Below are 27,386 nucleotides of genomic sequence, written 5' to 3' on the forward strand. Positions count from 1 at the left end.
TGAATGGTCTGAGAGTAATTTACATAAATGTCAAGAGTGTGCTGACAGAGCAAGAAAGCACAGGTCGGACTGCCTGCTTAGATTGGAATTCCTAACACATTTTCAGAGTTGTGCCAAAGAGCGCTTGTGACAGGTTGAAGGAGTTTGCAGACCAAGTTACATTCATTTGTTTTTTTCTTTCGTCGATGCCGGCATTAAAAAATATATCAAAGGAGGAAATACAAAACTTACTTAAGCTGTAAGCAGGAAAGCAAATTCTTTAATTAAATCTTTAATTAACGTAGACCATGGCGTGAAGTAGCTGAATTATGCTGCTTTCCTCAGACAGAAAAAAAGGAAGTGTGACCTTCCTGTTTCTCATATTTTCTATAAGCAGAAGAGAACTAATTAGGTCTTATTTCTAATTACTCTAAGTCTATCAAATTTTCATGACTATGGGGGCATGGACTAGAACTAGGCACTGTAGAGGAACCATCGATAAAGTTTCAAGTCTTAGATTCTTTCTTTTATAAGCACACTTCTAATTTATGAATTATGTTTCAGTTACAGAAGCTGATAATATGTATAAAACAGGTTGACAAAGCAGAAAGAAAGTCTTAATAAAAATTTTAATAGGAACAGTGACCAAATCCAAACTATTCAAATTTTGCTGCTTTCAGCAAAGAGTAAATGCATTTTCAAAAAGCCCCATTATGTATGGGTCCCAGAGGTGTACACATTTGTCCAAACTCTTCAAACTGTGCACTTAAGCCCTGTGCATTTAACTACACCTAAAGTATACCTTAATTTAAAAAGTATCCTTAACCCTAAAGCCCAAAGAGCTATGGTCATGTAAAATCAGAGAAAAATCCAAGAGATAGAAATGCTCAGGCTGTTTGCCATTGATTGGTGCAATCACTTTAAATCTTCTTTATGCCCTTACTTCAATCATTATTTGATCATTGGATCGGTTCCTAGGGGAACGTGTGGAGAAGCACACACCTTGTCCCTCAGCATTCATGATTTACAGAATGCAAAGTAGATTTCGAAGGGTACATTCATATCAAGGGGATGACATGAAAGTATTCACCTTTTTTGTGGCTAAAAGGGCTTTTCTTTGTTCTCTTACCAGGGGAAAAGGTTTGCTTTGGGCAAGCTCCCCATGGCAAACCTCTTTGAGGAATGAATTCTGAAGTGCATTCAACCATGTCTTCATGACCTTGTAGTTCAAGCATTTAAAGGGGTAGTGGGACATTGTCCTTCCCCACTTTCTGTGTTTGATGGGTGATTTTAGCCAATCTGGGGTTTTGATATACATCCTAGGACACTTGAAAAAGTATCTTCGTAAAAGCAACTTTGTAAAAGATTCCACATTTACTAATTAAACAACAAGGACAGAAATCCTTCATAAATGCTAAATTCAAAATCAATTCAAACTGAAAAATTTTCAGGAAAGGATTCTTAAAATCGATACAATCTTTTGCTCATATTTACAAATTAAATCTATACTGTGCTTTACTGGTAAACTAACAAATAGTTTATCAATAAGAGATTTTAAGTCACAAGGGGAAAAAAAATTCATATCTGTAGTAGTATGGCCCAAGGCATGAGCCAAGTGATGTGGCAAAATTCACTGTTATCTTATTTTAAAAAATTGCTTCGGCCGCCCCAGCCTTCATCAGCTGCCACCCTGATAAGTCTACTAGCCATCGACATCTCCACCAGTAAAAAGATTACTATTTGCTAAAAGCTCCAGGGATGATAAGCATTTTTAGCAATAAGGTATTTTTAAGTTAGGGTATATACACTGTTGTTGTTTTTTTTTTTACATAACACCATCACACACTTCATAAACTATAGTATAAACATAACTTTTATATGCACTGGAAAACTAAAAATTCATTTGGCTCACATTATTGGGGTATTTGCTTTATTGCAGCGGTATGGAACCGAACCTGCAAGATCTCTGAGGTGTGCCTAGACATCCAGGACTGGGTGCACCAAATGTGAATGAAGGTGGTGGTGAAGATGGGAGAATGAAAGGGGCCTCATCAGCAGGGATTCCATGCATGATGTATGAAGAGAGTCTTGTGTAAGTAGGGCAAATCCCAAGCAGCCAAATAGTCATACTCCAAATGCATCTATATGATTCCTTATTCACATAACACTTTATATTTTCACTTAGCTATGAAGCAATTGAATGCTGACCTTGTTTTTTCCCAGACAGGGAGGATAAGTACTACGCCCAAAATAGCCTGATTTGGAATTAGCACTCACAGCCCTAGACCACATTTCTCATTCCTTTAGCCTTGCACTTTCATTATGTTCTTTAGACCATATTTCACACTTAAAGTTCACCTTTTTAAATAGAAATTAACATTCTACTTCCACTTTCCCAGGAAACATTGCATAGAAGACAAAACTCTGAGATTCTTGTCCCATCTATGCTATGAATTGGCCATGAAGCCAAGAATGAGCCCCCTAGTCTCTAGGTGAATTACCACATGGGATGGTTCCTCCTGGGCATGAAATTTTACAGACAGAATAGGGATTTAGTGGAGTGGAGGACAGCAGAGTAATATCCAGTGTGCACTGCACAGCCTGAATCTGACCTGTTTTAGACAATCTTTGGGTAAAACTGCCAGTCACCATTGTTTCTCTCTACCCCATAAAAACTGAGTTCAAGAATGGCTAGGAAGAATTTATTTTATTGCTGAAGTACCACCTTGAATGTGAACGGCAGCTTTCTGATTGTTTATATGTCCCCTATGGGTATCAAATCCCTGGACAGTATAAAAAAAACCCAGAGATGGCCCGACAAAACACTTGAGGACTAGCAGGAAGAAAGGAGAATTGCAGCAGCTAGAAGAAATGATGGAGGGATTTCAGTCCTCTCCTAGGGCAGTGACAGAGCTGGAGAAGAAAGAATCGTGCTCTTCTGTGCTGGGGGCGACGTGGACTTGAAACTTGCGGGCAAATCAAAACAGCAAAGAGCAGGGCCCCCCAAATCAACCAGGCCGATATATCCCCGCGGGGTACTTAATGGAAAGCGAAGTCACACTCCTCATGAAGAGTCCAGGTTAACTTAAATACAGAACCCTGTTCGGGTCTGGAGGCCCCGCGCGTCTCGCCGGCTGCGTGAAAACTTGCCCTTGGTTTAGGCAGGTCGTTCGAAGACCTCAGAACTCCGACAACCAGCAGGCCCTCGGGACGCGTCCCTGGCCGGGGACTGCCCTCTCCAGCGGGCAGCTCCTGCGGACGCTGTCCAGGCATCGCCCAGGGGGAAAGGTTGCAGAGCGGTCGGAAGGCGCGGGAGGAGTCTGGCGGTGATTGAGGGGGAAGGGACGAATGAATAAAAGTACTTGTCTAGGGACAGCAAAGACCCCGACCGAGCAAGCTGCGGAGGCTACTTGCTCTGGCATTCCCTCAGCGTTTCGTCAGAGCCAGACCCGCCCGCGGCTGGAGGGAGGCGTGCTCGCCCCCGGAGCCGGCTGGAGGCGAGCTGCGAGCAGAGCTTCCCGGGAAGGAGGTCCCCGCTCGTCGCTCTGCGCCTGGTGCTCCCGGTTCGCGAGGTAAACACTCCGGCTTGGTGTGGAATTAAAATCAGTGATTGAACCTTGTCCTGGGGCCTCAGGTCGGGTTAGTAGTTGCGGAGATATGTATATATAATCTAATAAATATAATATATTTATTATATATATTATATTATACATATAATATATATATTATATAAATATATAAATATATATTAATCTAATAAAAAAGAAAAGATGTATAAAATACAATGAATTGTGTTGTTGGAGTAAAGGAGGTTGGAGTAAAGGAGAGCGCATGAGAGTCAGAAGCCACTTAAAGGGGACAGAGGCTTCCGACTTAATGCTGATACTCCCCCAAGTCGGACGAGTTGCGAAGTGCCAGAGTCAGCCGGTGCTCTCCGGGGGGCTCCGGGGCATTCCGAGCGCGGGCAGCTGGGAAGTAGCGGCTTTCATTCGCCCGGAGGAGTCTTCGCGTTCCGACACCGGGTATCCGCGTTCCCTGCGGAGCAAAATGCAGAGACTGGCATATGCCCTTGGCCTCTAGCTGCCTTGATTTCCCAGTTCCCACGCGTCTCTAGTCAGAACGTACGTGTTTCCTCGGGGCACACCAAGGAACTCAGAGCTCTGCCTTGGGCACCCATCCTTCTCGCCCTGGCACACCCCTTCCAGAATGCCCCGCCCCACTGCGAGTCACTTATCCCCCGGGGGAACGCCAGGGAGGAAAAAAACACGGGGGAAGCTGGATCGGGAAGGGCAGTGGATGGGCGCAGGAGGGTCACGCGCACCGGGTCAGCACTGGCGCGCAAACTTGAGTTACATTTGCTCGCGGGCAGTAGGCGCGCGGCTGCGCTCTGCCCGAGCGGGTTTGCAGGGGCGTGGCTGGGGTAGCTGACCCAAGCGTCCTGCCTTTCTTCTCTTGCTGGTCTCCAGACTCCAAACTGCAGAGCAGCCACCCGACGCCCACTGGAGCAGGCAGCAGCATGCAGCCTCTGCTAAGTTGGCGCGGACGCGCCCTGGTGGCGTTGATCCTCGCCTGCGGCGTGGCGGGGGTCCAGGGACAAGAGAGGGGATTCCCGCCGGCCGGGGCCACTCTGCCACTTCTGGGGCCCGGAGACATAACGACGCCCCCCACTGAGGTTTCCTGGCCCAGGGGTTCCAACGCCAGCGTGCAATGGTCTTCTGCACCGCCGCAGATGCCTAAAGCAGGGAGAACACTTGGAGCCCCGCCACGCACCTTCTCCCCTCCCCCCTGCGAAAAATCCACCGAGATCAAGGAGACTTTCAAGTATATCAACACGGTGGTGTCCTGTCTGGTGTTCGTGCTGGGCATCATCGGAAACTCCACACTGCTGAGAATCATTTACAAGAACAAGTGCATGCGAAACGGCCCTAATATCTTGATAGCCAGCCTGGCTCTGGGAGACCTGCTGCACATCATCATTGACATCCCCATCACTGTCTACAAGGTAAAGGGTTAATATCGACGGGAGGGTGCCTAGTTAGGAGGAGGGAGATGGGACGCTTACTCAAGAAGATCCACCGCCTCCTAAAGTCAGTTATCATGGGAAATAAATTCCCTACTGGTCTTTAATAACCTTAGGCTAAGCCTCGATCGAGTGTAGTCTTCAGACCAGCAGGATCAGCATCACTGGGGAACTTGTTAGAAATGATATTTTATGGCCCCACCTCCGACCTGCTGATTCAGAAACTCTGGGATGGAGTGCAGTCGTCTGTATTTTAACAAGCTCTTCATGTGATGATGATGAACTGTAAAGCTTGAGAACCACTGGTCCTGAAGTATCTAGTCCCTAAGCCCAGCTCACCGGGTCCATTCTCTCTGCAAAGGTGTGGTCCGTGGATTGGCAGGATTGATATCACCAGAGAGCCTGTTACAACTGCAAGTGCAGTCCAGACTTAGAAAAGCAGAATCTGCATCTTAAGATATCTAGGTGATTCATATGCACATTAACCTTGGGAAGCATTTTTGGGGAGGGCCCTGAAAGTAGAGGGGATGGAATGGGTTTTTAGGAAACAAATGGGCTAGAAGAAAGAGACCCAGACAAGTGAGTACACCAACACAGTTCACCTGCTGTGAATGACTGTAGTGTACCGTCTCTTGATTGCAGGTCTACAGTGGGCCAAGCACTGAAATGGATAGGTTACTTCCCTTTACTACTTTTGACAACCCAGCAGTAGATATTTCACCATTTTACAGATGACTGATAAGATGTTCAAGGTCTCACAGTTAGTAAGAGATGGAGGTGGGAATCAAGCCCAAATCTATCAAGTCCAGAGTGCAAGTTGTACCCTCATCGATTACCTTGTGAACAAACCAAAGGGGGCTCAACGCAAGATCTCTAAGGATTTCAGTAGCTAACATTACTGCGATTACCACGGGCATCGGAGGAAACAGCAGGGAGAGCTAGGGCAGGACCTAAACCCCCACACTATTTGACTCCAGGTTGCTTTAGAACTCTAGACACAACCCGACGTCGCTGGGTCTCAGGTTCCTCAAGCCTACAATGAGGCTGTTAGTGCCCACTTACTGGGGTTTTGTGGTGCTAAGAAAAATAGCCTAAGTGAAAGAACCAGAAGATTTTAAAGGCCCAACAGAAGATTTTAAAGGCCCATGCAAGTATGTAAAACTCTGCTTACCCATCATGCTCAGTAATAGAAATATCACACGGAAGAACAGAACCAAAGTGTAAAGGAATGGGAATGTGCTTTGGGAATTTGCCTGAAGGTAGTCCAGGGCTCAGTACAAGGGGAAAATATGGCATGGAGGGCTAGAAAAGCATCATTGGTGGCGGCGGAGGCGGGGGGGGAGGGGGGGGCAGGGAACTCAAGATCTTTGTTGAGAAGGGGTCACCATAAGGCATGCCTTTAAGTCCTAATCCAAATAACCATTCTTTAAGGGAATTTTGGCAATTTCTGAAGTTTAGAAGTAGAATTCGAATTAAGAGCCAGGCTCTAGAAGGAAACACTCCCACAAATGGTAGATAAATAGAAGAAATCCTAAAATCTGCATGGTAACTGGTTCTTCTCAAGTCTGAGTGTTTCCTGGAAGAGGCACAGTCTGAAATGGGTCCCTTAAATGCAGTGACAGTTCTATTAGAGCCAGAAGTGATGCACTTACTTCTTTAGGGAGTCCCACAGACCAAGTCTTACCATTCCAATTTGGCAAAGGATTCCAATTCAATTCATCAAAACTAACTTGAGAAACTATAGAGTACAAGGTGTTGAGAAATTTTTAAATAAGCACAAGAAGAGCCCTCTGAAAAAGGAGATTGCAATCTAGGTTTGCTAGGCTTGCAGAGAATTTTGTGAAAGCTCTCTCTGGGGAGGTCTCAGAAAACCCCACATGTCCAACTCAGTCTGAGACCTTCTTAAGCCAGCCAGCAGCTGAAGTGCTGTATGGAAGATGGGGTTGAGGACATTTTCTTGTAGATGGGTTGCTTCTAGGCCGGTTGAAATCAGCTCTTCCAGGACCGTCTTACTTTGTCTGTCTGGTCAAATGATTACACTCGATCAACCTGAGGATATCTGACTCCCGGGGGGCACATAACTTTTACTTCCATTTCAATTTTCTTTATGATTTGCCTAGGAAATTGCATCATTTTGCCTGAAGCCATTCAGTCTGCTAAAGCTGTGTTTTTACTTCTGAAGTAAACAGACTAATGAGTCATTACAAATCTGGCCATCTAGTCATCTGTGTTGGTCATAAACAAATCCATCGCGAGGATAAAGTCCCATTGCCAGGTTTGCCAACATGGAATCTTACATGGGAGCTTTGGTTTATTTTTTTAGTGTGCATAAACCTGTGTCACTTGAAGCATAATATAATAATAATGGATGCCATCTATTATGCACAGGTTCTTGGTTTATTTCACTAAATCACTGCAAGAAATCCTATGTCATCCCCGTTTTATGGGAAAACTACGTGTTGGAGAGGTGAAGAGGTAACTTGCCCAATGTCACACCACTGGATAGTGATGAAACTAGAGCTCCAATGCATCCATCTGGTCCTAGAAACTGTGGTCCTCCCTGTCCCTCTGCACTGAGTGAACTCAGACCCAGCATGCCCTTCTCCCGCATGGAGTATTGTTAGAACCTCATTTGAGTGCACTGGTGGAATTATATGATACACTAACACACAATAAGATACTTGGCAAATGTTTTCAATTTTAATCTAAGTCATTTGAAGATTTCTTTTTTTTTCAAGATTTATTTATTTATTTGAGAGAGAGCATGAGTGGGGAGAAGGGCAGCGGGAGAGGGGCAGAGAGGCAGAGAGAAGCAGACTCCCCACTGGGCAGGGAGCCCAATGCGGGGCTCCATCCCAGAACCCTGGGATCATGACCTAAGCCGAAGGCAGACTCTTAACCGTCTGAGCCACCCAGGCGACCCCATTTGAAGATTTCTATCTCCTGAAATCCTTTTCAGATATTCTGCAATATATAATATGGATAATATCGCTGTTTGTTATTCTAGAAGATTTATTTATCAAACACCCAATTCAGACTAGTTAAAAGCCTTTTATTCGCTTAAATAACTGTGATAACATATAAGTAAGTTTTTAAAAATGCATTTAGAATTTCAGCATAGTCAGACATGATACTTAACACAAAGTAACTTAAGTGAATTATGAGGGCCATTTCAATTTATCCTAAAGTGGGAGACTTGAATCTCTAAACCAGTGATTTCTAATTTTGTTTCTGCGGGGTTTTACAATTCTCTTTCAGAATCCAGTTTGTTGTATATACTATATAAAATTTATATATATATTATAATTAATATGGCATATTAATTTTATATATCTATATATAAAACATAAACAAATTTTCATTCTTATCATAAACACACACACAACATTCACAAAATTCTGAGGGGTTCATAGAACCCACCCATCCCATCTGTTGGCACACCCAAGGGACCAGAAACGTCCGTGTGAATCTATTACATTAATCTGGAATTCAGTAAATCCAGTGTTCAAAAAAGTTGGCAAACCCCAAAATGTCATAGTCTTTGCTACTGCTGGAAATTGAGACAGAACTTCACAGGGAGGGGCTGCTGTGAGATGCTGACAAACCTCAGGCTATAGATCTGTTCTGCCTTGACTCCCTCAAGGCACTGGGTCTATGGAAACTCCCTGGTAGAGTCAGTCCTCTCACCAGGTCTCTTGTGTCAGAGAGGAGATCCTCTGACAAAGTCCAGAGAGGTGTCTTAAGACACCCAGCAGAGAGAAGCTGTTGAAGTGCTTCACATATTCACCTAAATATGCTGAAAAGAAGAGCCTGGCTTACCCTTCTCAGCAGCACATGGTAGGGCTCTAACATGCTATGATATGTCAGGCCATCCAGATGAAAATGAAAAATGCAGTCGTTCAAAGAGGACATTTAAAAGTATATATGTATATTTAACACATATATACATATACAAACGGACAGGTGAATATCATTTGGCACAGTGCCTGGCACATAGTAAGCAAAGAATAAATGTTACTAGAATGTGTGTGTGTATGAATAAGAATGAACATTTTGAGGTTTTTTTTCAGCTTTTGCCATTATAAACGTGACTACAAATAATATATTCATACAAATGGCTTTGCACGCATGTGTGACTATATCTGCAGGATAAATTTCTAAACTAGAATTCCTGAATCAAAGGATATATGCATTTGTGATTTTGATAGATATTTCTATATTGTGCCCCAAAGTTATTATGGTCCTGTTAGTTTGAATCACTATTTTATGTAACTTCTCCATACAGATATACATGTATTAATGTCTATCTCTAATATATACTTGGATCACCATGCCAACATGTGCATGGTCTATATCTATACTTGAACTAAAAGCCAGGATTTATAAGTATCTGATGGGAGGATGAATCTCTCCTTATTCACAAGCTAATCGTGTCCTTCCTGTATAGACTGCAATGAATGCGGTAACCTAAATGTCTGTTGCCTGTGAGACTCTGTCTAACTACTAAGTTGGAGTAGCACCGATGTCAAAGTTGTCAAAGCTGTGTAAAAAGCAAAAGAGCTAGGCGTACTTCTGGATGCTGTGAAGGTTTTATGTTGGTTGGTTGATTGGTTAGTTGGTGGGTGGGTGGTTGGTTTGGCTTGGTTTGGTTTAGCGGTGATATTTAACAAAGCTTGGTTGCAAGTTGAAGCTAAAATTTATTTAACTTCTTTGAACTTCTCCAGCAATTAAAAATTCTTGGGCAAATAATGAGTTTTTAAGTTATCTCTGGATTTTTCTTAACAATTTCAGTCTGTGCTATATTTGCATGGGTAACTGAATTAATACAGTTAATTCTCAAATATAACTTCCTTTATGTGTAAACAAACTGCATTTGCAAACAAATCTGCTTGTGAACTGTAAGACACTAACCGATAAGAACATTAGTTTGATAAAGATCCACATTTAATCCGCTGTCCAGTGGTGGTGGAGTGCCATTGGATGGCTTTACTGTTAAGATTTTGTAGGCTACTATTAGAAGCAAAGGGCCTGCCTTCGTAACTCTGAGAGGCAAAATTGCTGATCTTTAATGTTTAACTAGTTAAAGTAGGGTACACCTAACATTTAAATGCTGGCATGTAAAAATGTGGCATTGCTTCACTGAATCCACAAATGAGTTTTGAGTGAAGTGACCTTGACAGGTAATCAGACATTTCCTGCTTGTGACACTATCTTTCTGAACAAACTTACCTTTCTCACTTCCAGTCTTAGACTACTTCTAGTACTTAACAAGTTTGTGTGTAATTGACTAGTTTCACAGTTAGAAGTCAAAGTCAATTGAACACCATCAAATGTAACTTTTGAAATTATAATTTTCTGGTCAATAAGTGGGGGTTTATGCACGTAGAACAATACATGAAGTAAAAGTATCATTGGATAGGGAGTCTGATTTCTTCCAAGGTAATAACACTCTTCCCATCCCCAGTTAAGTAACTGAGATATTTTACTGAAATTTTAGTAATATTTAGAGATGCTCTAGTAGCAGAAGTTCTTTGAACCCAAAGCAGAACCTAGATACCTTGAGATTCATTTACCTAACGTAAAGAAAATTTAAGGAGCACCAATTAAACACATTTAAAGTATAAGCTTTTTAAAAGTACTAATCAAGAGTTAGACTATGAGCTCTGAATGACCTAGAATCAACTAACAAATAAAACTAATACCCCAACACCCACCTAGCATAGTGCCTGCAACAGTCAATACCAGAGAGATGCTTGTTGACAAAAGATGTTATGCATAAAATGTAAGGACAGTGGACTTTTCTAATCATATTTTTTATAGCTGCTCAGATGAAAAAAGGAGGAAGTTTGCTCCTGTTCTTATATGAGGACATTAGTCATAATTAAATAATAGGTCAATAGCATAATTCAAATAACCCAGGACCTCAAGATTTCATATTCCCAATCCATTGCTCCATACGTGGATTCTCGTGACAAAATGATTGGCAAACTCTTGGCCTTGGGCAATGAAAGTTCCCTAGGTTAACTTTATGGTACTTCTTGTATTTACCTTTGATCTGCCACTTGGTCACTCCATAAATCCAAGCCTCTTAAAATATCAAGGCAATGTTTCTTTTAATACACGAAGGCTTATCTATCAAAGGCTTTACATCTTTTCTTTACTCACTTTAAATGAGTTGGTCAAGATTGAAGATATTTCCATAGCTATACAAGAGGATGACAGAGCCAAAACTCTGTTGTTTCAAGGCTGGGGAGCCATGTTCTTCATTTCTCAAAGAAAAACCATATAAGGTTATCTCTGTGTGGCTAATATGTTTTATAGTTGATTAGTTTTAGAGAAACATGCCAAATGCTAATAAATGATTAAGTGCTTTAAAGGGTGTTGACAGATAGAGCCTGAGTTGAAATAAGATTCAAGATGTAATTTATGATGTGAAACATTCTCTTTCAAGACTTTACAGAGTTAAGACGAGGTTGATTATGTTTTGGAAATAGCCGAGTGTGGTGTGTCGGGTATACCTTAGCCAACAAGTTCTCTCATTTTAGACTTCTGTTCTTCCCAGTGCTTTTATCTTAGATTGATTATTGCTCTTTTCCTGTAGACTCTCTGGTGAAAATGTAAACGAATAAGAAAATAGCCAAAGTGTGGTGGTACAAGAGAGAGAAAGAGGCTCAGTCAGAAATGTATTGGCAAAGTGGACTGACACAATTCTCCGCCGTTCTCTGTCCCCAAGACTCTCAGCCATACCTGTGCCCCCTGATTTGTGTCCTCTCTCTACTTCTTTCCTCTTTAGCTCCATTGTAGTTTCCAGAAAGGAAGAAAACTATTCTCTGGATGTTTACATTGTACATATCTTCTTCCCCCCTCGCTCAGTGTTTTCAAATTATTATAAAGGGCTTTTAGATTCCATAGTAATCAAATGTCTTCTCATCGTAGCTTACCAGTGTCCCCTAAGATAGTGTCTGAATAGAACTCGGTTTAAGATGTGAAATGATTTAATAAGGTTTGTGGACTTCACAAAGTTTGCAAGTCTCTTTCTGAGCCATGAGACCATCAAGTTGTAATTCGTGCTTCTTCAAGTGTCATAGTGATCTTAGAGGATACAGTTCAGATAAGTGAATCTACTAATATGCTAGGTTTGGAAAGAGCATTTCTTAATGCTCTTTGTTGAATTCTTCAGAATGTGTAATGTGTCAGTGAGTTTTTAAGCACAAACTATGGATATGCTTTTAAGTTCAGATAATAGGAGAGTTGTTATAGACTGTTATAGACTTGGAAATAGATTTCATTGGCCTGTTATAGACTTGGAAATAGATTTCATTGTAACACTAGTAGGAAAATATATTTAAAGTGAACTTAAATTTCTCCTAAGAAATTTATTTTTGATCTTTTTCTCTATCTCTTTGCTTCTCCTGGAGATTTTGTTTCAAGAAACTTAATTCATCTTCATGGAGTCATCATTCCATTTCAGCAAGTCATAGGAGTGTTTCCAGAGCAGGAAACACCCCCTGTTTTGGGGTGTGCCTGCAACAGATTCCTGGAGACGGAGTCTCTGTCTCACACAACTCCAGGGGGCACTGTTCACATTGTGGTCTGTTTCAGTGTCACCCCTGGGGGATAAGCTGGCATTATTTCTGACCACATATTTCTAATTCACACGACCTAATCCTTAAGTGATTAAGTATGTTTTAATGGATGCATGATGGAACTTGTAATTGATATTTGTCCCCAAGGGCATGGGTACACCGTATGTCAAAAAAATATTCTCTATGTACTTGACCATCAGCTTACTTTAAATTCTGTCCCTATATGTGATTTTTAAAAAGAAATGGAAATCCTTGAATGAGGGTGCTCTATCTTTAAAAAGCCAGTTCGAATGCAGGAAAAACTCTTATCTGCTCCAGGAAACAGAGCTAAAACAGAAAAATACACCCTTTCCCAAAGTTGTGAAACACAACTCTCCATTCTTTACCTCTCTTGACTCTTATTGTAAAAACATTTCTATAATACCAGCCATTTGAAGGAAATGTTCACAGCTCATCACAGCAATCTGACCAAGTAACCCTGGTTGTTGTTAATACGTGGCTCACCCAGCCTCTGAAACGATCATCTCCTACAGCATCTCCATGCTTAGGGCATCCATCTCCACCAAATTTACAACTCACGCTCCTCATAGGGCCCCATGAGATGGTGAGAAACAGTAGGTTTGTTTTATGCCAGTCATTTCCCTGGCAGCTTTGAGTAGGAGAGGACAGAGAGGAATTTTTGCTTTTCACCTTTTCTAGCCTGCTTGGAAGGCAGAACTCCAAAAAGAGAAGAGCCAGCCGTCACCCTCTATCCCTCAGGACCCTGGCTTCATGTGTCAGGAAGACCTGATCTGGAAGGAGGAAGGAAGGGCCTGAACTAGACGATACAAAAAAATAAATGCAGAGCCATCTCCGTTCTCTAAAGAACTTGCTTCAAATGTGAGAACTGAAAGTTCATGACAAAAATTTTAATCACAAGATTTCTGCCTTACGATCGCATTCATTCTTTTCATCCCTCCACGTGCTCATTCACTGCTAATTAACAAGCTTTTAATGAGTGACCACTGTGGGTGCCAGGCACTATGCTGGACATTATAAATGTTACAGAATATTCTAAAACAAATAAACAGTTAAAGCTCAGTACATAGTCTTAAGTAAAAAAAAAATAGAAAAAGAAAATAGTATATATATGGTTAATGAGGCGACTGAACATTTATTAGTGCGAGACTGTTAACTTCCGAATTTCCTGACTTATGGGGCTTGATTCCTTTGGGCATTAACATTGGTATGTATTAACAGGGTTTTTTTCCATTTAACTTCTCAAGAATGTAATTTTTAATTAAAAAGAGAAATGAAAAATGTAAATCCCCCAGTTGGAGAGACTTTGTAGGACTCAACAATACTTATAAAGAAAGGATATTTATTTCCTGTTCAAGCAATTTGTCCTTTTAGAAATTAAGAAAAAAACTCCATAATATAAAAATAACTTTTAAATGTGATATAAAAATAATGTATTTGGATGCTATGGCCTTTTATCTTTCTCAAACAGCTATTCCAACATAAAGTAATGAACTCATGGTCATCTTTGAGTAGAAACCTTATAATCAGTATGATCACGTCCTTTTTTAAATCTAGTGTTGATTATTTGTTTTTATTCATACAATAGAAATGTTCTAGAGAAGCAGTATAAGCTGTAGGGGAAAGGGATCAGCACAAGCATGGCCTCTCATTTGTCGAATGGACACCACATTGCTATAGGACCTAACAGTAACAAAAGCTCTTCTTTCGATGAGCCATTATGATGTGAAAACCAGTAACAGTTAATGGGAGTATTTTCTAACTGGCTCACATTTAATAAATGGTAGGTAATATGTATTCAAACTTAATTTTAAGCAGGAGCTAAAAATTTAATTCATGTGACAGGGACCTCGAAACAATACAGAATTCTAACATTGACTTTGCAGTTAGGGAGACCTGTTTGATTATGTGCTTGATTTGTGTCCGGTATTCAGATCTTGCCCTTAGGTTTTCTAATTGAATGGGGTAAAGTCTCAAAAAAAAAAAAAAAAAAAAAAAACCTAAGCATAAGGAATAAGAGTGTATTATTGCTGGGTTTAGAGTTAGAATTGCTTCCTCTTGCAATAAAGAGCATCAATTTCCCCTACAAAAAAGAAAGCTATATTGTTGGACTTCAAATTAGGTGTTGGATGTCATGATTTTTGTCAACAAATAGTGAAATAATTAATTTCCAGTTATCATAAAAATCTCTAAGAGCATTCTTTCACCAAAATGTAAAGATGGCATTTTGGTTGAGAGTGATTTTTGTTTTTAAACTTAAGCAGCTTTTCTCTCACCTTCACTCAGGGTTTTGTTTACCTCTAAACAAGAGGTTGATATCTTTGCATTTTATTTTATTTTTTTTTAAGATTTTATTTATTTATTTGACAGAGAGAGACACAGCGAGAGAGAGAACACAAGCAGGGGGAGTGGGAGAGGGAGAAGCAGGCTTCCCGCCGAGCAGGGAGCCCGATGTGGGGCTTGATCCCACGACCCTGGGATCCTGACCTGAGCCGAAAACAGACGCTTAACGACTGAGCCACCCAGGCGCCCCAATATCTTTGCATTTTAAATAAGCTCCCAGCACTAGATTGCCCAAGACTTACTGGAAGACATTAAGACCAAGATGAGCATCAGTAGTGGGCCTGGTTTCTGTGACTGGGCGTCTGACTCCTCAGCATCTCCACAACGCCTTCTGATTGGAGAGAGGCAGGGGTTGCCAAAGTCACCCTTCTCATTATGAAACAAGAGAAGTGCCAGCCTGCACTTTGTCTCTCATCTTTTGTGGCCTCTCAGGACCAGCAGCATTCAGACCTGAATTGAAAGTCCGAAAAGCTGAAAGGTGATGAAGGTTAATTAATACTCCCTAGTTTGCAGTTCCTTTCCCTTTGGAAGGGTAGATTAGAAAATTGTAATCCCTCAGTTATGATTAGGTTTCTGACTATCTCTGTGTTGAACTTGAAGAGAACAGTTACAATTTTCAGTTTGTGTTTCCCTGTGCCCTGTGATAACTTGGGTCAGAGGTTGGGCTGCAGGCCTCCCAGTGGTATGAAGAGCAATCATCTAATTTCTAGGTTGAGCCAAAAACAATAGTAACCTCAAAACAGGGCCGGGATTCAGTGCAGAGCTCATTTCCATTGGCCAGACTTCTTTCCCTTCAGCGGCCTGAACACTCATTCATCTTGATTCATCTGATGGCTGTACCTACGTGATACTAATATTTGCATATTTGGATATGATTTGAAACAATAAGATATTTGAAAATTTCCTAAGTTTTGGATATTATATGAATAAAATAGCTAGGTGAGGGTGCCTGGATGGCTCAGTCGGTTAAGCGTCTGCCTTTGGCTCAGGTCATGTTCCCAGGGTCCTGGGATCGAGCCCGAGCCCCACGTTGGGCTCCCTGCTCAGTAGGGAACCTGCTTCTCCCTCTCCCTCTGCTACTCTCCCTGCTTGCACTCCTTCACTCTCTTTCTCTCTCTTTCTGTGTCAAATAAATAAGTAAAATCTTTAAAACTTTTTTTAATTTTAAAAAAATAAAAATATTCTAAAGAAATAAAATAGCTAGATGATTAGGAGAAATTTTATTCTGCTTCTAGATATTTTACCATTGACACATAACTATGGGTTTACAAATACTAATCTTGATTTAAGTCTAAACCATCTTTTTTTTCTATGGTCAGTTTCTGCAAAACACTATATAGACTCTAGAATCAGACCGTATGGGTTCAAATGTGGATCTGTTACTTAAGTGAGTAATAAACCAAGTTACAAGGACAAGTAACCATGTGAGTAATAAACCAAGTAAACCAAGTATATTACTTGTCTAATGAGATAAAGCAAATAACCTCGAAACTTAGTGGCTTGAAACAATACACATTTATTATCTCACACTTTGTCTGTGGGTCTAGAATTCAGGAACCAGAGTGGGTGGTTCTGGCTCAGAGTCTCTCTCTCATGAGGGTGCAGTTAAGATATTTCCCACGTGCTGCAGTTTTCTGAAGATTTGCCTAAAGCTGGAGGATTCTCTCATTCATACACCTGACACATTGGTGCCAGTCATTTTCAGGAAGCCCCAGTTCCTCACCGTGGTGGCCTGTCCATAAAGGGGCTTGAGTGCCCTCCTGATATGGCAGCTGGTCTCCCCGAGAATGAGGGATCCACCAGACTGCAAGGAAGAAGCCACAGGCCTTTTGTGAACTAGTCTCAGACATCACACCTCATCCTTTTGGCCACATTTTGTTCACTAAAAGCAAATTATTAAAGCCAGCCCACATCTCTGAGGGAAGGGAAATGAGGCTTCACCCTTGTAAGGGAGGAGTAGCCGAGAATTTGTGGACATATTGAAAATCAACACAACATGTTAATAAACCCCGAAGTGCCTCAGTTTTCTTATCTATAAAATGTGCACCAATAATACTATCTTACAGGATTCCTTTGGAGATTTCAGTGATACTGTACGTGTAAAGTGCTTAGAAAACCCATCACAAGTGCCATATAAGTGTCAGGTTTTTTTCTTCCTTTTTTTCCCCCCGATTCATCTAAGGATAATCAGAATTATTAGAAAGAATATTGTCTGGTTAATTTATAGCAAGCTGGTCTGGTGGAGTCCTTGGAACTGGCTGGAAACTTTTTATTCTTATGTTTCCAAGGGCAATTGGCAGTTCATAGTTGGTTCAGACCTGAGGTATCCTGAGTCTTCCCCCATTTCAGTAAATGGTCCCACCATTCATATACAAACCTCTTAAAATTTCCTGATTCCACATATCTTATATCCAACCCATAACAAGTCCTGCTGGCTCTACCTTCAAAATATATTTCGTCTATAACCCATTCTGTTCAGCCCCCCGGTCACCACAAGCTCCGGCTTGACCCCACATTCTATTCCACATTGAGCAGCCACAGTGATCTTTTTAAAAACATAAATAAGACCGTGCCATTTCCCATTGAAAAGCTTGCAATGTATTACCTTAAAAAATTATTCCAACTCCTGCTTCTACAACTTCATCTCCTAGCCACTATAGCCTTGATAGCGGTCTTCCTGTCCTTTCAGCCCACTAGGCTTATTTACTTATTTTTACCCCAGGACCTTTGCACTTGCTCTTTCCTTTGTCCAGAATGCTCTTTGCTTACTTTCTTATTTTAGTCCGGTCCCTTACATGGTGCCTCTTCAGAAAGACCTTGCTGAGAAGCCTATCAAGAAATTACTTAAAATCCCACCATACTTTCTTCATATGATGACAATACCTGTGTGACACCGTGTTGAATATTTGTTTGTTTGTTTTTAATCTACCTCCCTCATTAGATTATAAGCTTTATGAGAGCAGGAAGTTTGCCTGGTTTATTGATATGCATCCTGTACTCAGAATGGTGTCTGGCATATATTGAATGCTCAATAAGTGCTTATTGAATGAATGAATGAATGATCAGAATTCTGAATCAATTGATCAACCCAGAAGTCACGAGTAGAGACTAGTCGGACCCACAGATATATTTTTGTTAAGACAATGCTATATGTGGGGCGCCTGGGTGGCTCAGTTGTTGGGTGTGTCTGCCTTCGGCTCAGGTCATGATCTCAGGGTCCTGGAATGGAGCCCTGCGTCAGGCTCCCTGCTCCATGGGAAGCCTGCTTCTCCCTCTCCCACTCCCCCTGCTTGTGTCCCCTCTCTCACTGTGTCTCTCTCTGTCAGATAAATAAATAAAATCTTTAAAAAAAATAATAAAAAAATTAAAAAAGACAATGTTATAAGACAGTGTTTTTTTAAAAATATGAGTTAATTGACACCTTTTATAATCATGAGGTTTTATATAAAAATTCCAACTTTTTTGACTAAAATCAAGAAGTTTTTTGTTTTGTTTTGTTTTTTTATTTCTTGGCAAAAATCATGTCGTGGTTTTTAGCAGCTTCTCCTTTTAGATGGGATTTGCCCCATACCCCGCCGCTCTCTATTACTGACTGATACCAATGACTTTCCTACACCTGGCTCCCTCCACCCTCTGCCTGGCCCTGTCGATTTCCAGGACCTTAGATTAAGCGTATCTGTGTAAGTTTGCCACCATCTGGCCTACATGTCAGGGTAACTTAGAAGTGAAATTGATCTCATGCTGGGACTCCAAGTCATAATCATACTAGACACAGTTCAGCCTTCGGTGCCGTTATAAAACAATCCGCCAGCTTGACAAACTCCACAAGGGACCCTCACTAGTGAAAGGACGGAAAGACTCAATTGTGTTTCAAAACAGTTTTCACTTTGGGAAGATTATTCTTTAAAACATTTTTAAAAACACCAATTTGAAAAACTTTTCTTTATTTTCAAAACCTCATGAGCACTCAATCCAGATGTTCACCTAAAGTGATTCATTAACCAGTGTGGGCACACCCAGTTGTCCCAGGGAAGAAAATAACTGAGCTTAACAATAGATGGTTGCATAGTCTGAAGTCAGACGAAGAGAAATATATGTATAATAGCAAGAACTCTGTCTTTTTGCTCATTGTAGAGCTGGTGCCTATATATTTTAGGGGTTTGAATATTAAGCATCCGCTACGTGACAGGAACTACATTAGGCAGTTGCATAGGCCTTATTCCGTCTTAAACTCCAGGGATTCCAGAGAGCAAAAATGAAATAAAACAAACAAGTAAATGTTATAATACATGCAATAATTGTTGATAAGTGCTATACATAAAAAGGAAAGTGGAGTAGGGTAAGAGAGATGGAAGCCTGGCCGGGTACTGTACTAATAATGTGGTTAAAGTAGCTCATGTCGAAAAGATGAGCTTTGAGCAAAACCTGAAGGAGGCAGGGGAGTTCGCCAAGTGGATCTGTGGGGAAAGAGCCTTCCAGAATAAGGAGACACCTAGAGTAAAGCCCGAAGGCAGGAGTGTGTCTGGGGTGTTCAAGGAGCAGTGAGTAACTACTCCCGCTGAGTTACTGGGCCTTCAAGTTGACTACAGTAAAGAATAAGTATACAAACGCACACACTGTTCTCCGTAGGAGCAGACTAGTCTCCCCAGCTGAGGAACGTTTATTATCTGTTATTACCGTTTATCGTCTGTATTTTGGTTTGGCCATGACCTGAGCATGTGAGAGACCCCGTGACTGTATAAGAGCCGTTTGCAGGGCAGCAGGCTCCGTTTTCTAAGGGGAACTTACAAGACTGACCCCAGTTGGCCCCATGGTAGCGATCCTGAGCCTGAGCTACTGCGTATGCATAACAAATTCTCATGAACTGGCTGCGTTTTCATTATTCCCAACCACGCTCCTGATCCATATATTGAACACTGGTGCTTTTCAAAGGGGTAGTCCATGAGGAAAAGAAGAAGAACTGGAATTGCTTATCTTACTCCGTATGTTAATTATGGTCCACTAAGTAATGCGGTTCAGAGGGCACTATGTGGCTATCTCCCTAACAGACCTTCATGTCTTCTCAATGCAGCTGCTTGCTGAGGACTGGCCCTTTGGAGTTGAGATGTGTAAGCTGGTGCCTTTCATACAGAAGGCCTCCGTGGGCATCACTGTGTTGAGTCTATGTGCCCTAAGTATTGACAGGTAAAAGTGTATATTTAAGCCAGTTATATCCTGAACACTATACGAGTGATTGCTGTGTTACTTAGAAAATAAACTATGTAATTCAATAAAACAGGCTCTGCCAGCTTGACAGATAATTCTGTTTTGTTCTTCAGATATCGAGCCGTTGCCTCTTGGAGTCGAATTAAAGGAATCGGGGTTCCGAAATGGACAGCAGTAGAAATTGTTTTAATTTGGGTGGTCTCCGTGGTTCTGGCTGTCCCTGAAGCTGTGGGTTTTGATATGATAACCTTTGACTACAAAGGACGTTACCTGCGAATCTGCTTGCTTCCTCCTACTCAGAAAACAGCCTTCATGCAGGTGAATTTTACCTTTTCTTTCCTTTCTGTTCTTGCCTTACAAATATTTAGCTACGTTCCCCCCTGATCCTCCCTTCTTGGGAAGCTATTGATTGATGACTGTCCTTGGCATAAATTAAGAGTGTAAGCCCCAGGACTGTGGGGCGAAGGGTGACTAATGACCCATGCTGCAGGAAGCTAGGTCACTACTTGTGCAAGAATTCCCCAGTGCCCAGGGATGCAGATAAACCAAGTTCATGTGAGAGAATCGATCTGGATTTATAGCTTCTCTACTTAACTCCCCCAGAAGGACTGACAAGTACTGCATGTTCTGCATAAGACAACATAGCAGTCATCAGAGGGACTGGATGTTTCAGTGAGTTATCAAGTAGAAGATGCCCTGATGTGGATGAATTCTGAAAGGCAAGCCTGTCCTCTCTCTAAAGGGAGAGCCGCCATTGCAAAGAATTTTTCATCTTGGCCACTTATTCAAGAACGTTGAATCAGGAAATAGGGGGAAAATGGCAATGCTGGTATTTGTAGGCAGATCTTAATTTAAGTGTAAAAGACTCTTCCCACCAGAATGGGTCAAGAGGAGTTAATGTACTTGGTCCAGGTGTCACCCAGGATTATTTTCTATTTTACATATAAGAAGACCATACACAACTTTAGGGATTGCATATATCATGGTAATGAAAAGAATTAAGAGGGACATTAATGTGAAATTGAGAATGAGATTGCTGACTTCTTGTTTCTTATCAGTTAAAAGGGAAAAGTACTGCATAGATTACATAAATTCTGCTCCAACAAGATATATCTGGAGCAACAGTTTAAAAACAAAGAAAAAAGAGCAGAAATAGAATAAGAGAAAAGGCATAAGTCATAAGCAGCTTTGATTTTCCAATTGGTAAGTTAGATTTATACACTTCTTAGCAAAATGGTTTGTATAGACCTTTCCACATCGATTTTTTTCCAGAAAACAGACTTGTTAAAGAGTGAAAGCTTCCCTTAAACACAAGGATGTCTTCACATATTCAGATGTGGTATTTTGCACAAATGCATTAAGGATAATTTGCTTATGTGAAGGCAAACATATTTGGAATACCATATATTTTTAATTTCCTCAATTGCTTAAATTGAGCAATTGTTAATTGAGCAAAAGTTAAAATGCTCTTTAGGGAAAGTTTGTTTCATTTAGTATAAGTATTTAATTATTTGTTCAGTAGATGTGGCCTGAAAGATTCTATATAGCCTTTATGAAATGGATCTACTCTAGAAGATAATTATTCCTTGATGAGTATGTTGGCTGTTTTTTTTTTTTTTAATTTAGCATTTGGCATATAAGATTTTTTTTTTTTTACAGAGGAATGTTAATCATACAATTCTCTTTTCTCCATAGTTTTACAAGACACATAAAGATTGGTGGCTATTTAGTTTCTATTTCTGCTTGCCATTGGCCATCACTGCCTTTTTTTATACCCTGATGACCTGTGAAATGTTGAGAAAGAAGAGTGGCATGCAGATTGCTCTAAATGACCACTTAAAGCAGGTAAGAGAACAGAAATATGTGCTGACTCACGATTACAATGATGATTATGAATAAGAAAAACCAAAATTATTATACACTAGAGCATATTTCCTTTTTCTTGCTTCTGGTATTTTTTGAATATCTATCTAGAGATACTCTATTCTACATAATCTAAAAGAATCTAGAAAGAGCCATTACTTTTTATAGATGAATCTGTAGTCATTTTGGTTCTAATTCATATTAACTATTCAACTTAAAGCTCGGTGTTCAGGATTTTTACAAATACCAGTGACTTTTTGTAAACAATATTAAAGGTTCTGTTTGGGAAGAGAGACCGCTGTGATTATCTGAACCATCTATTTAGTCTCTTACTATGGTTTTATTTCAGAGACGGGAAGTGGCCAAAACAGTCTTTTGCCTGGTCCTTGTCTTTGCTCTGTGCTGGCTTCCCCTTCACCTCAGCAGGATTTTGAAACTCACTCTTTATGATCAGAATGATCCTAATAGGTGTGAACTTTTGAGGTAAGAAAGGTAAAATAGACAGAGTTTTGTAAGTTAATGCCATTCAGAAGGTTTTTTTCTTCGATCTCGTTAGTAGGCAGAGAGAGTACCATTTTGCTAGCCCTCAGGGAGCAATTAAGATTCACATTTTTTATCTTCACACCTATTGTAGAGGAAAGAATCAAGGGGACTTGTGAGAACACTGGGAATGGAGAGGCAGAGCTGTTAAAATGATGAGCGGGCGCCACAGTTGGAAATACCAGCTCCGATTCTCCTTTGCACTTTGCAAAGCCTTCTTCGCAGCCAGCTCAGCACTTCCAAATGAGATTTTACTGTAAAAGAGAGAACTGGGCACGGGCGGAGGGGCGTGATGGCAGAGAGAGACAGAGAGAGGAGTCATCCTTAGCAAAGACCAGTGATAAAGCCAAAAATTATGGATATGGATAATTTCTTTTCTTCACAAAAGTTTGTGAAGTTTTCTTCCAAAGTTTGTCAGGAATACATGCATAAAGCAGTGTATTATTCACAGACATGTTTTGGGTCGTTTTTTGCAGCTTTTTGTTGGTGTTGGACTACATCGGCATCAACATGGCTTCCCTGAATTCCTGCATTAATCCTATAGCTCTGTATTTGGTGAGCAAAAGATTCAAAAACTGCTTTAAGGTAGGAGTATTTCAAAATAAAAAGCTCTTTTTGACCTAGCATCAAATATAACTTTTCCAAACTATTCATACCTCTATCTAAAGAGATTTAGTGAATTGTTTTACAGTTTTCCCTTGCATTACATCACAGATGATTTTTTAAAAAATATGAGTTCTATTTAAATCACTGTACTTGATTTTTGCCTGTAAATCCTCGTCATCTACTCCCTACTGCCTCAACCGATCAGTGGCACTCATAGAAATGCTCAGAAAATTGGCAAAAAGTACATGCATTAATGTCTGACAGATATCATATGATAAAATAAGAGCTAAACATGAATTAAATGCACTGTTACCATTTTTTTTGGTAGGTTTTGGACTGTGCAGCATGGTTTGGATTATAACTCAGTTAGTTATAATATTCCTCTGGACATGAGAATAGCAAGTCAAATGAAGACATTTAATTCAGGTTTTACCTCCTCTTTTCCACCTTGCTTATATAACAGAGATGCGCTACTTGATGTGGAATATGTGTCATTATTCTTGATTTGGCTGCTTGTATTGTACCATCCATCCATTCATTCCTTCACTCCTTCAACAATCTAACATGAATGAAATGGTCCCCTTCCCTGATATGGACATGATCCATTCATCCCTGGTAGTTCATTCCTGGAAAGAACTTAGTTTCCTTGTAAAACTAAGTCAGTCTTAAATTCTTTGCCCACTCATAGACTCATGGATCGCAGAGCTAGAATAGAACGTTCATCAAGTTCAACTCTCTCGTTTAATAGAACAGAAAACAATGGACCTCCCACTTTCTTAGAGAGATTCTCAGAGAGCAAACAGTAGGAACAAAGTTTTGGATTAAAAAAAATCCAAGAAAAGAAATTTGGATAAACGAAACTGAGACATTTATATACTCTATAAGTTTATTGTGTGACAATATTGAAAAGGCACGTGAGCGTAACGGGCGGCTGACAAAAACCGGCAATGTGATACTAAGTTCATTGACATGGGAAGATGTTTATGACACCATCAGGTGAGAAAAAGCAGGCTGTGGAATAGTACACACAGCACAGTTTTATTAAAATAAATCGTACACACATCTGCAAACATGCACATATACAGTCGTGCTTATTGATGTGTGTAATATTTCTATTTGCACCGGAAAACGTCTTGAGATATGTATTTATCAAATATTACGAGAATTTCTCAAGTAATCAAGAGTAAATATCAAGCCTTGAGTGGCTTTCCCCTTTAAACTTAATGAAAAGATGAGTTTTCACGATAGACATTTTTTCTCTGTATTTTCTAGTTTAAAAAGTTACCAGACACGACTTACGTGATTATATGTTGTTAAAGGGAAAAATAAGAGAGCCTGGAAAGAAAGAGGCTGAGAACTCCTGATCATGCCAAGAAAGTCAGAACCCTAGAAAGTGGGAAGAGCCACCCCTGTGTCGCTGGCGTGAATGTATAACGAGTTCCTTTGCTTTGACAGTCTTGCTTATGCTGCTGGTGCCAGTCATTTGAAGAAAAACAGTCCTTGGAGGAAAAGCAGTCGTGCTTGAAGTTCAAAGCTAATGATCACGGATATGACAACTTCCGTTCCAGTAATAAATACAGCTCATCTTAAAAGAAGGCATATTCACTTAATGCCATGTTCTCTATTCTGGACAGAAGTCATTAAAACAATGAGGCATTTGCCAAACAAAACAACTGTGTGCTTGCACAAAACAATGTAAGAATGTAAGAGTAATTCTTCTCTTAGCACTCACAGTGACACATGGCATTCTGTGAGCTGTTTACAGCCGGAGAAGAAAAGCAGTGAGAATTAAGAAAGCCTCATCGTGAAAGCACTTAATTTTTTACAATCAGCACTTCAGCGTAGCTCCTGATAGCTTCCAGTATTCTCGTGCCCCACTTACGTTTAAGCTGAGCTCACTCTGAATTCCTATTAAAGAAGTTTATTTTTTAAATTAATGTGAATCTGATATAAAGGAAAATGGTGTCACTGTAAAATGGAATTTTTAAATAAAGTTTAAATGACTCAATTTAAAATTTAAAAATAAAACCCTTCGAAAGAACTTTTTTATTCATGGTGTCACACCATTGGTTGGACAATGTAAAAGCAGTTTAGCTGGTGTATTTTTGTGACATTAGAAACCTATTTGGAGGATCAGGAGGTAGTATCAGAAAGAGAGATTGAGGTTTTTGAAAATCATTAACCTTTCGACATTCAGATAAGATCAGATGTCACAAAGGGAAAGAGAGAGGAGCTTTGGAATGCTATCCCAAAAGACTGTTTGAAATCTCCCATTCATGTACTCTGCAGAGAAAATGTTACCTACAAGTTTGGGGGGATTATTAAAACATTCTTCTTCTTTCACTATTGTAGTTCAAACACTATTTGTTTAGTTTTGTCATCTGTAAATACTTAGCTACGATATACGACATGCAGATGATTAAACAAAGGGCTGGCCCCAGCGTTCATACCTTTACGGGGGAGAAATGCCCGCAACGTCATCATGGACAGGATGCGTGGTGCCTGGAGCCGTGTCCACACGGCTCCGGAGAAAGCAGCATCCTCTCCCACAGGCAGGGGTTAAAATGGTCTCTGACATAGGTCTAATATGATAATGACAATACTATTTTTTAAAATCACAGAGATTAATCCATTTAACAGCTACCTGTAAAGCTTATTACTAATTTTTGTCTTATTTTTGTAAATAGCTACTAGAAAACAGTTCTCGACGTGGTCCTTTTTAGTCACATACAGGCAAAACTGCTTTTTGGGACTGTAAGAGCTCTTTGTGTATTATTGCCTCACTCTTTCATCTCCCCAGCAAAGTGCCTTAGGTTAACTTGGGATGATATGTGTGTGAAAATATGTCCAAGAGAGAACGGAAGGGAGAGGAAATGAGGTGGGGTGGGAGGAAACCCATGGGGATAGATTCCCATTCTTAGCCTGACGTTCGTCATTGCCCCGTCACATCAATGCAAAAGGTCCTGATTCTGTTCCAGCAAAACACAGCGCAATGTTCTCAGGGTGACTTCAGGAATAAATTGGGCCCAAGAGCTTTAGCTCCGTCTTAAAATATAACAGAGTTTCTACTTTTTTTTTCTCTTAGTAACCCTGGGCCACATGTCGGAAATGAGCTAGCAGTGTGGTTCTCTGTCAGCATCTAATGTGATAATACAGTAAACCAAAACCCAACAATGTGGCCCAAAAGAAAGGACAATAATTAATTCACATGCCACATGGATTCTATTTACAGGTCACTCACGGTCTTGTTGATTATTTCCTCCCCAGTCATTTTCTCAGATGCTTGTCCACACAAAAGACATTTCAAACTTTGGATTTTAAATTCACTTTGGGTGACTAACATCTTCACGGTTCATTAATATATTTTTTGTCCTCCTTAAGTTTTAGCTCCTTTTTATTACCCTGTACTGAGTTTTGGTTCTTCTTCCTCATTTACATCCCAGCACCCTTTCCTTCTCCATATCAGACTGTGGCCTGTAATCATCTTGCCAAATTTTGAAACTGCACACAAAGAGCATATACATGTACTATTTATAATGAAATTGCATTCAGTAACTTTTCTAAAAATTTTTGATTTCAAAATTTTAGCAGACCGGTAAAAGTTGGTAAGAAACAAACATGATCTCTTGACATAAAACCCATATGGCCAAAGGAATACAGTTTATAACAAAGCATGGGTATGCTGTAGTGAACTTTATAAAATTGTAATATAAGCATGTAAAATAATTATATATTTTGTTTTCCTGTGGTCACTTCAAGTGGCAACTACTGTGGTTGCTGATTCCTTATTATGTAAACAAAATCAATAAAAATTTAAATTGTTTAAAAAAAAGACCAGCTTATTTTTTTGCTGCACAGGAATGATTTCTTAAATACTAATTGACTAAGTGTTTAAAGGTAATACAAATGTTACAAATAGACATTATTTATGTTAAGCATACAATAATCAAGGAAGTATAAAAGTTGTTAAATTAAAATGCCAGGTTTCTGGTCTCCAGGCCAGTTGTCGTCCTCGTTGTTGTGTTTTATTGTTGTGAGTAACCAGATATACACACAGACATTCAGTTTTCCAAGGTTGATTATCTGGATGATAGTTTCCGATGGCCCCTCCTATCTACCAATCTCTGGTTGCCTGCCTTTGGAGCATTTCACTGGTTAATCATTATTGTACCAAATGTCAAAGGTGAAAGGTTGAAATGAGCTTTTGGGATTACTCACTTCATTTC

The 27,386-nt window shown here is 40.2% G+C and overlaps 1 protein-coding gene across 1 annotated transcript; it reads left to right on the forward strand.

Annotated features, from left to right (window-relative positions):
- Positions 1 to 3,386: 3,386 nt before the first annotated feature.
- EDNRB (endothelin receptor type B) lies at positions 3,387 to 26,992 on the forward strand. Its single transcript, XM_035003212.1, has 8 exons — positions 3,387 to 3,551; positions 4,446 to 4,981; positions 20,018 to 20,130; positions 20,265 to 20,469; positions 21,847 to 21,996; positions 22,364 to 22,497; positions 23,031 to 23,139; positions 24,616 to 26,992. Exons 2-8 carry the CDS (start codon positions 4,496 to 4,498, stop codon positions 24,748 to 24,750), a joined length of 1,332 nt encoding a protein of 443 aa, XP_034859103.1. The 5' UTR covers positions 3,387 to 3,551; positions 4,446 to 4,495; the 3' UTR covers positions 24,751 to 26,992.
- The last annotated feature ends 394 nt before the right edge of the window (positions 26,993 to 27,386 follow it).

This window comes from Mirounga leonina, unplaced genomic scaffold, assembly GCF_011800145.1.
Source record: "Mirounga leonina isolate KUSES-001 unplaced genomic scaffold, KU_Mleo_1.0 Mir_127, whole genome shotgun sequence".
Lineage (NCBI taxonomy): Eukaryota > Metazoa > Chordata > Mammalia > Carnivora > Phocidae > Mirounga > Mirounga leonina.

Excerpts from the sequence above, each read along its gene's own strand:
- EDNRB (XM_035003212.1), top strand. The coding sequence starts at position 4,496 with ATGCAGCCTCTGCTAAGTTGGCGCGGACGCGCCCTGGTGGCGTTGATC. Across the intron at positions 4,982-20,017 it reads TCCCCATCACTGTCTACAAG|CTGCTTGCTGAGGACTGGCC; the intron begins GTAAAGGGTTAA and ends TTCTCAATGCAG. Across the intron at positions 20,131-20,264 it reads TGTGCCCTAAGTATTGACAG|ATATCGAGCCGTTGCCTCTT; the intron begins GTAAAAGTGTAT and ends TTTGTTCTTCAG.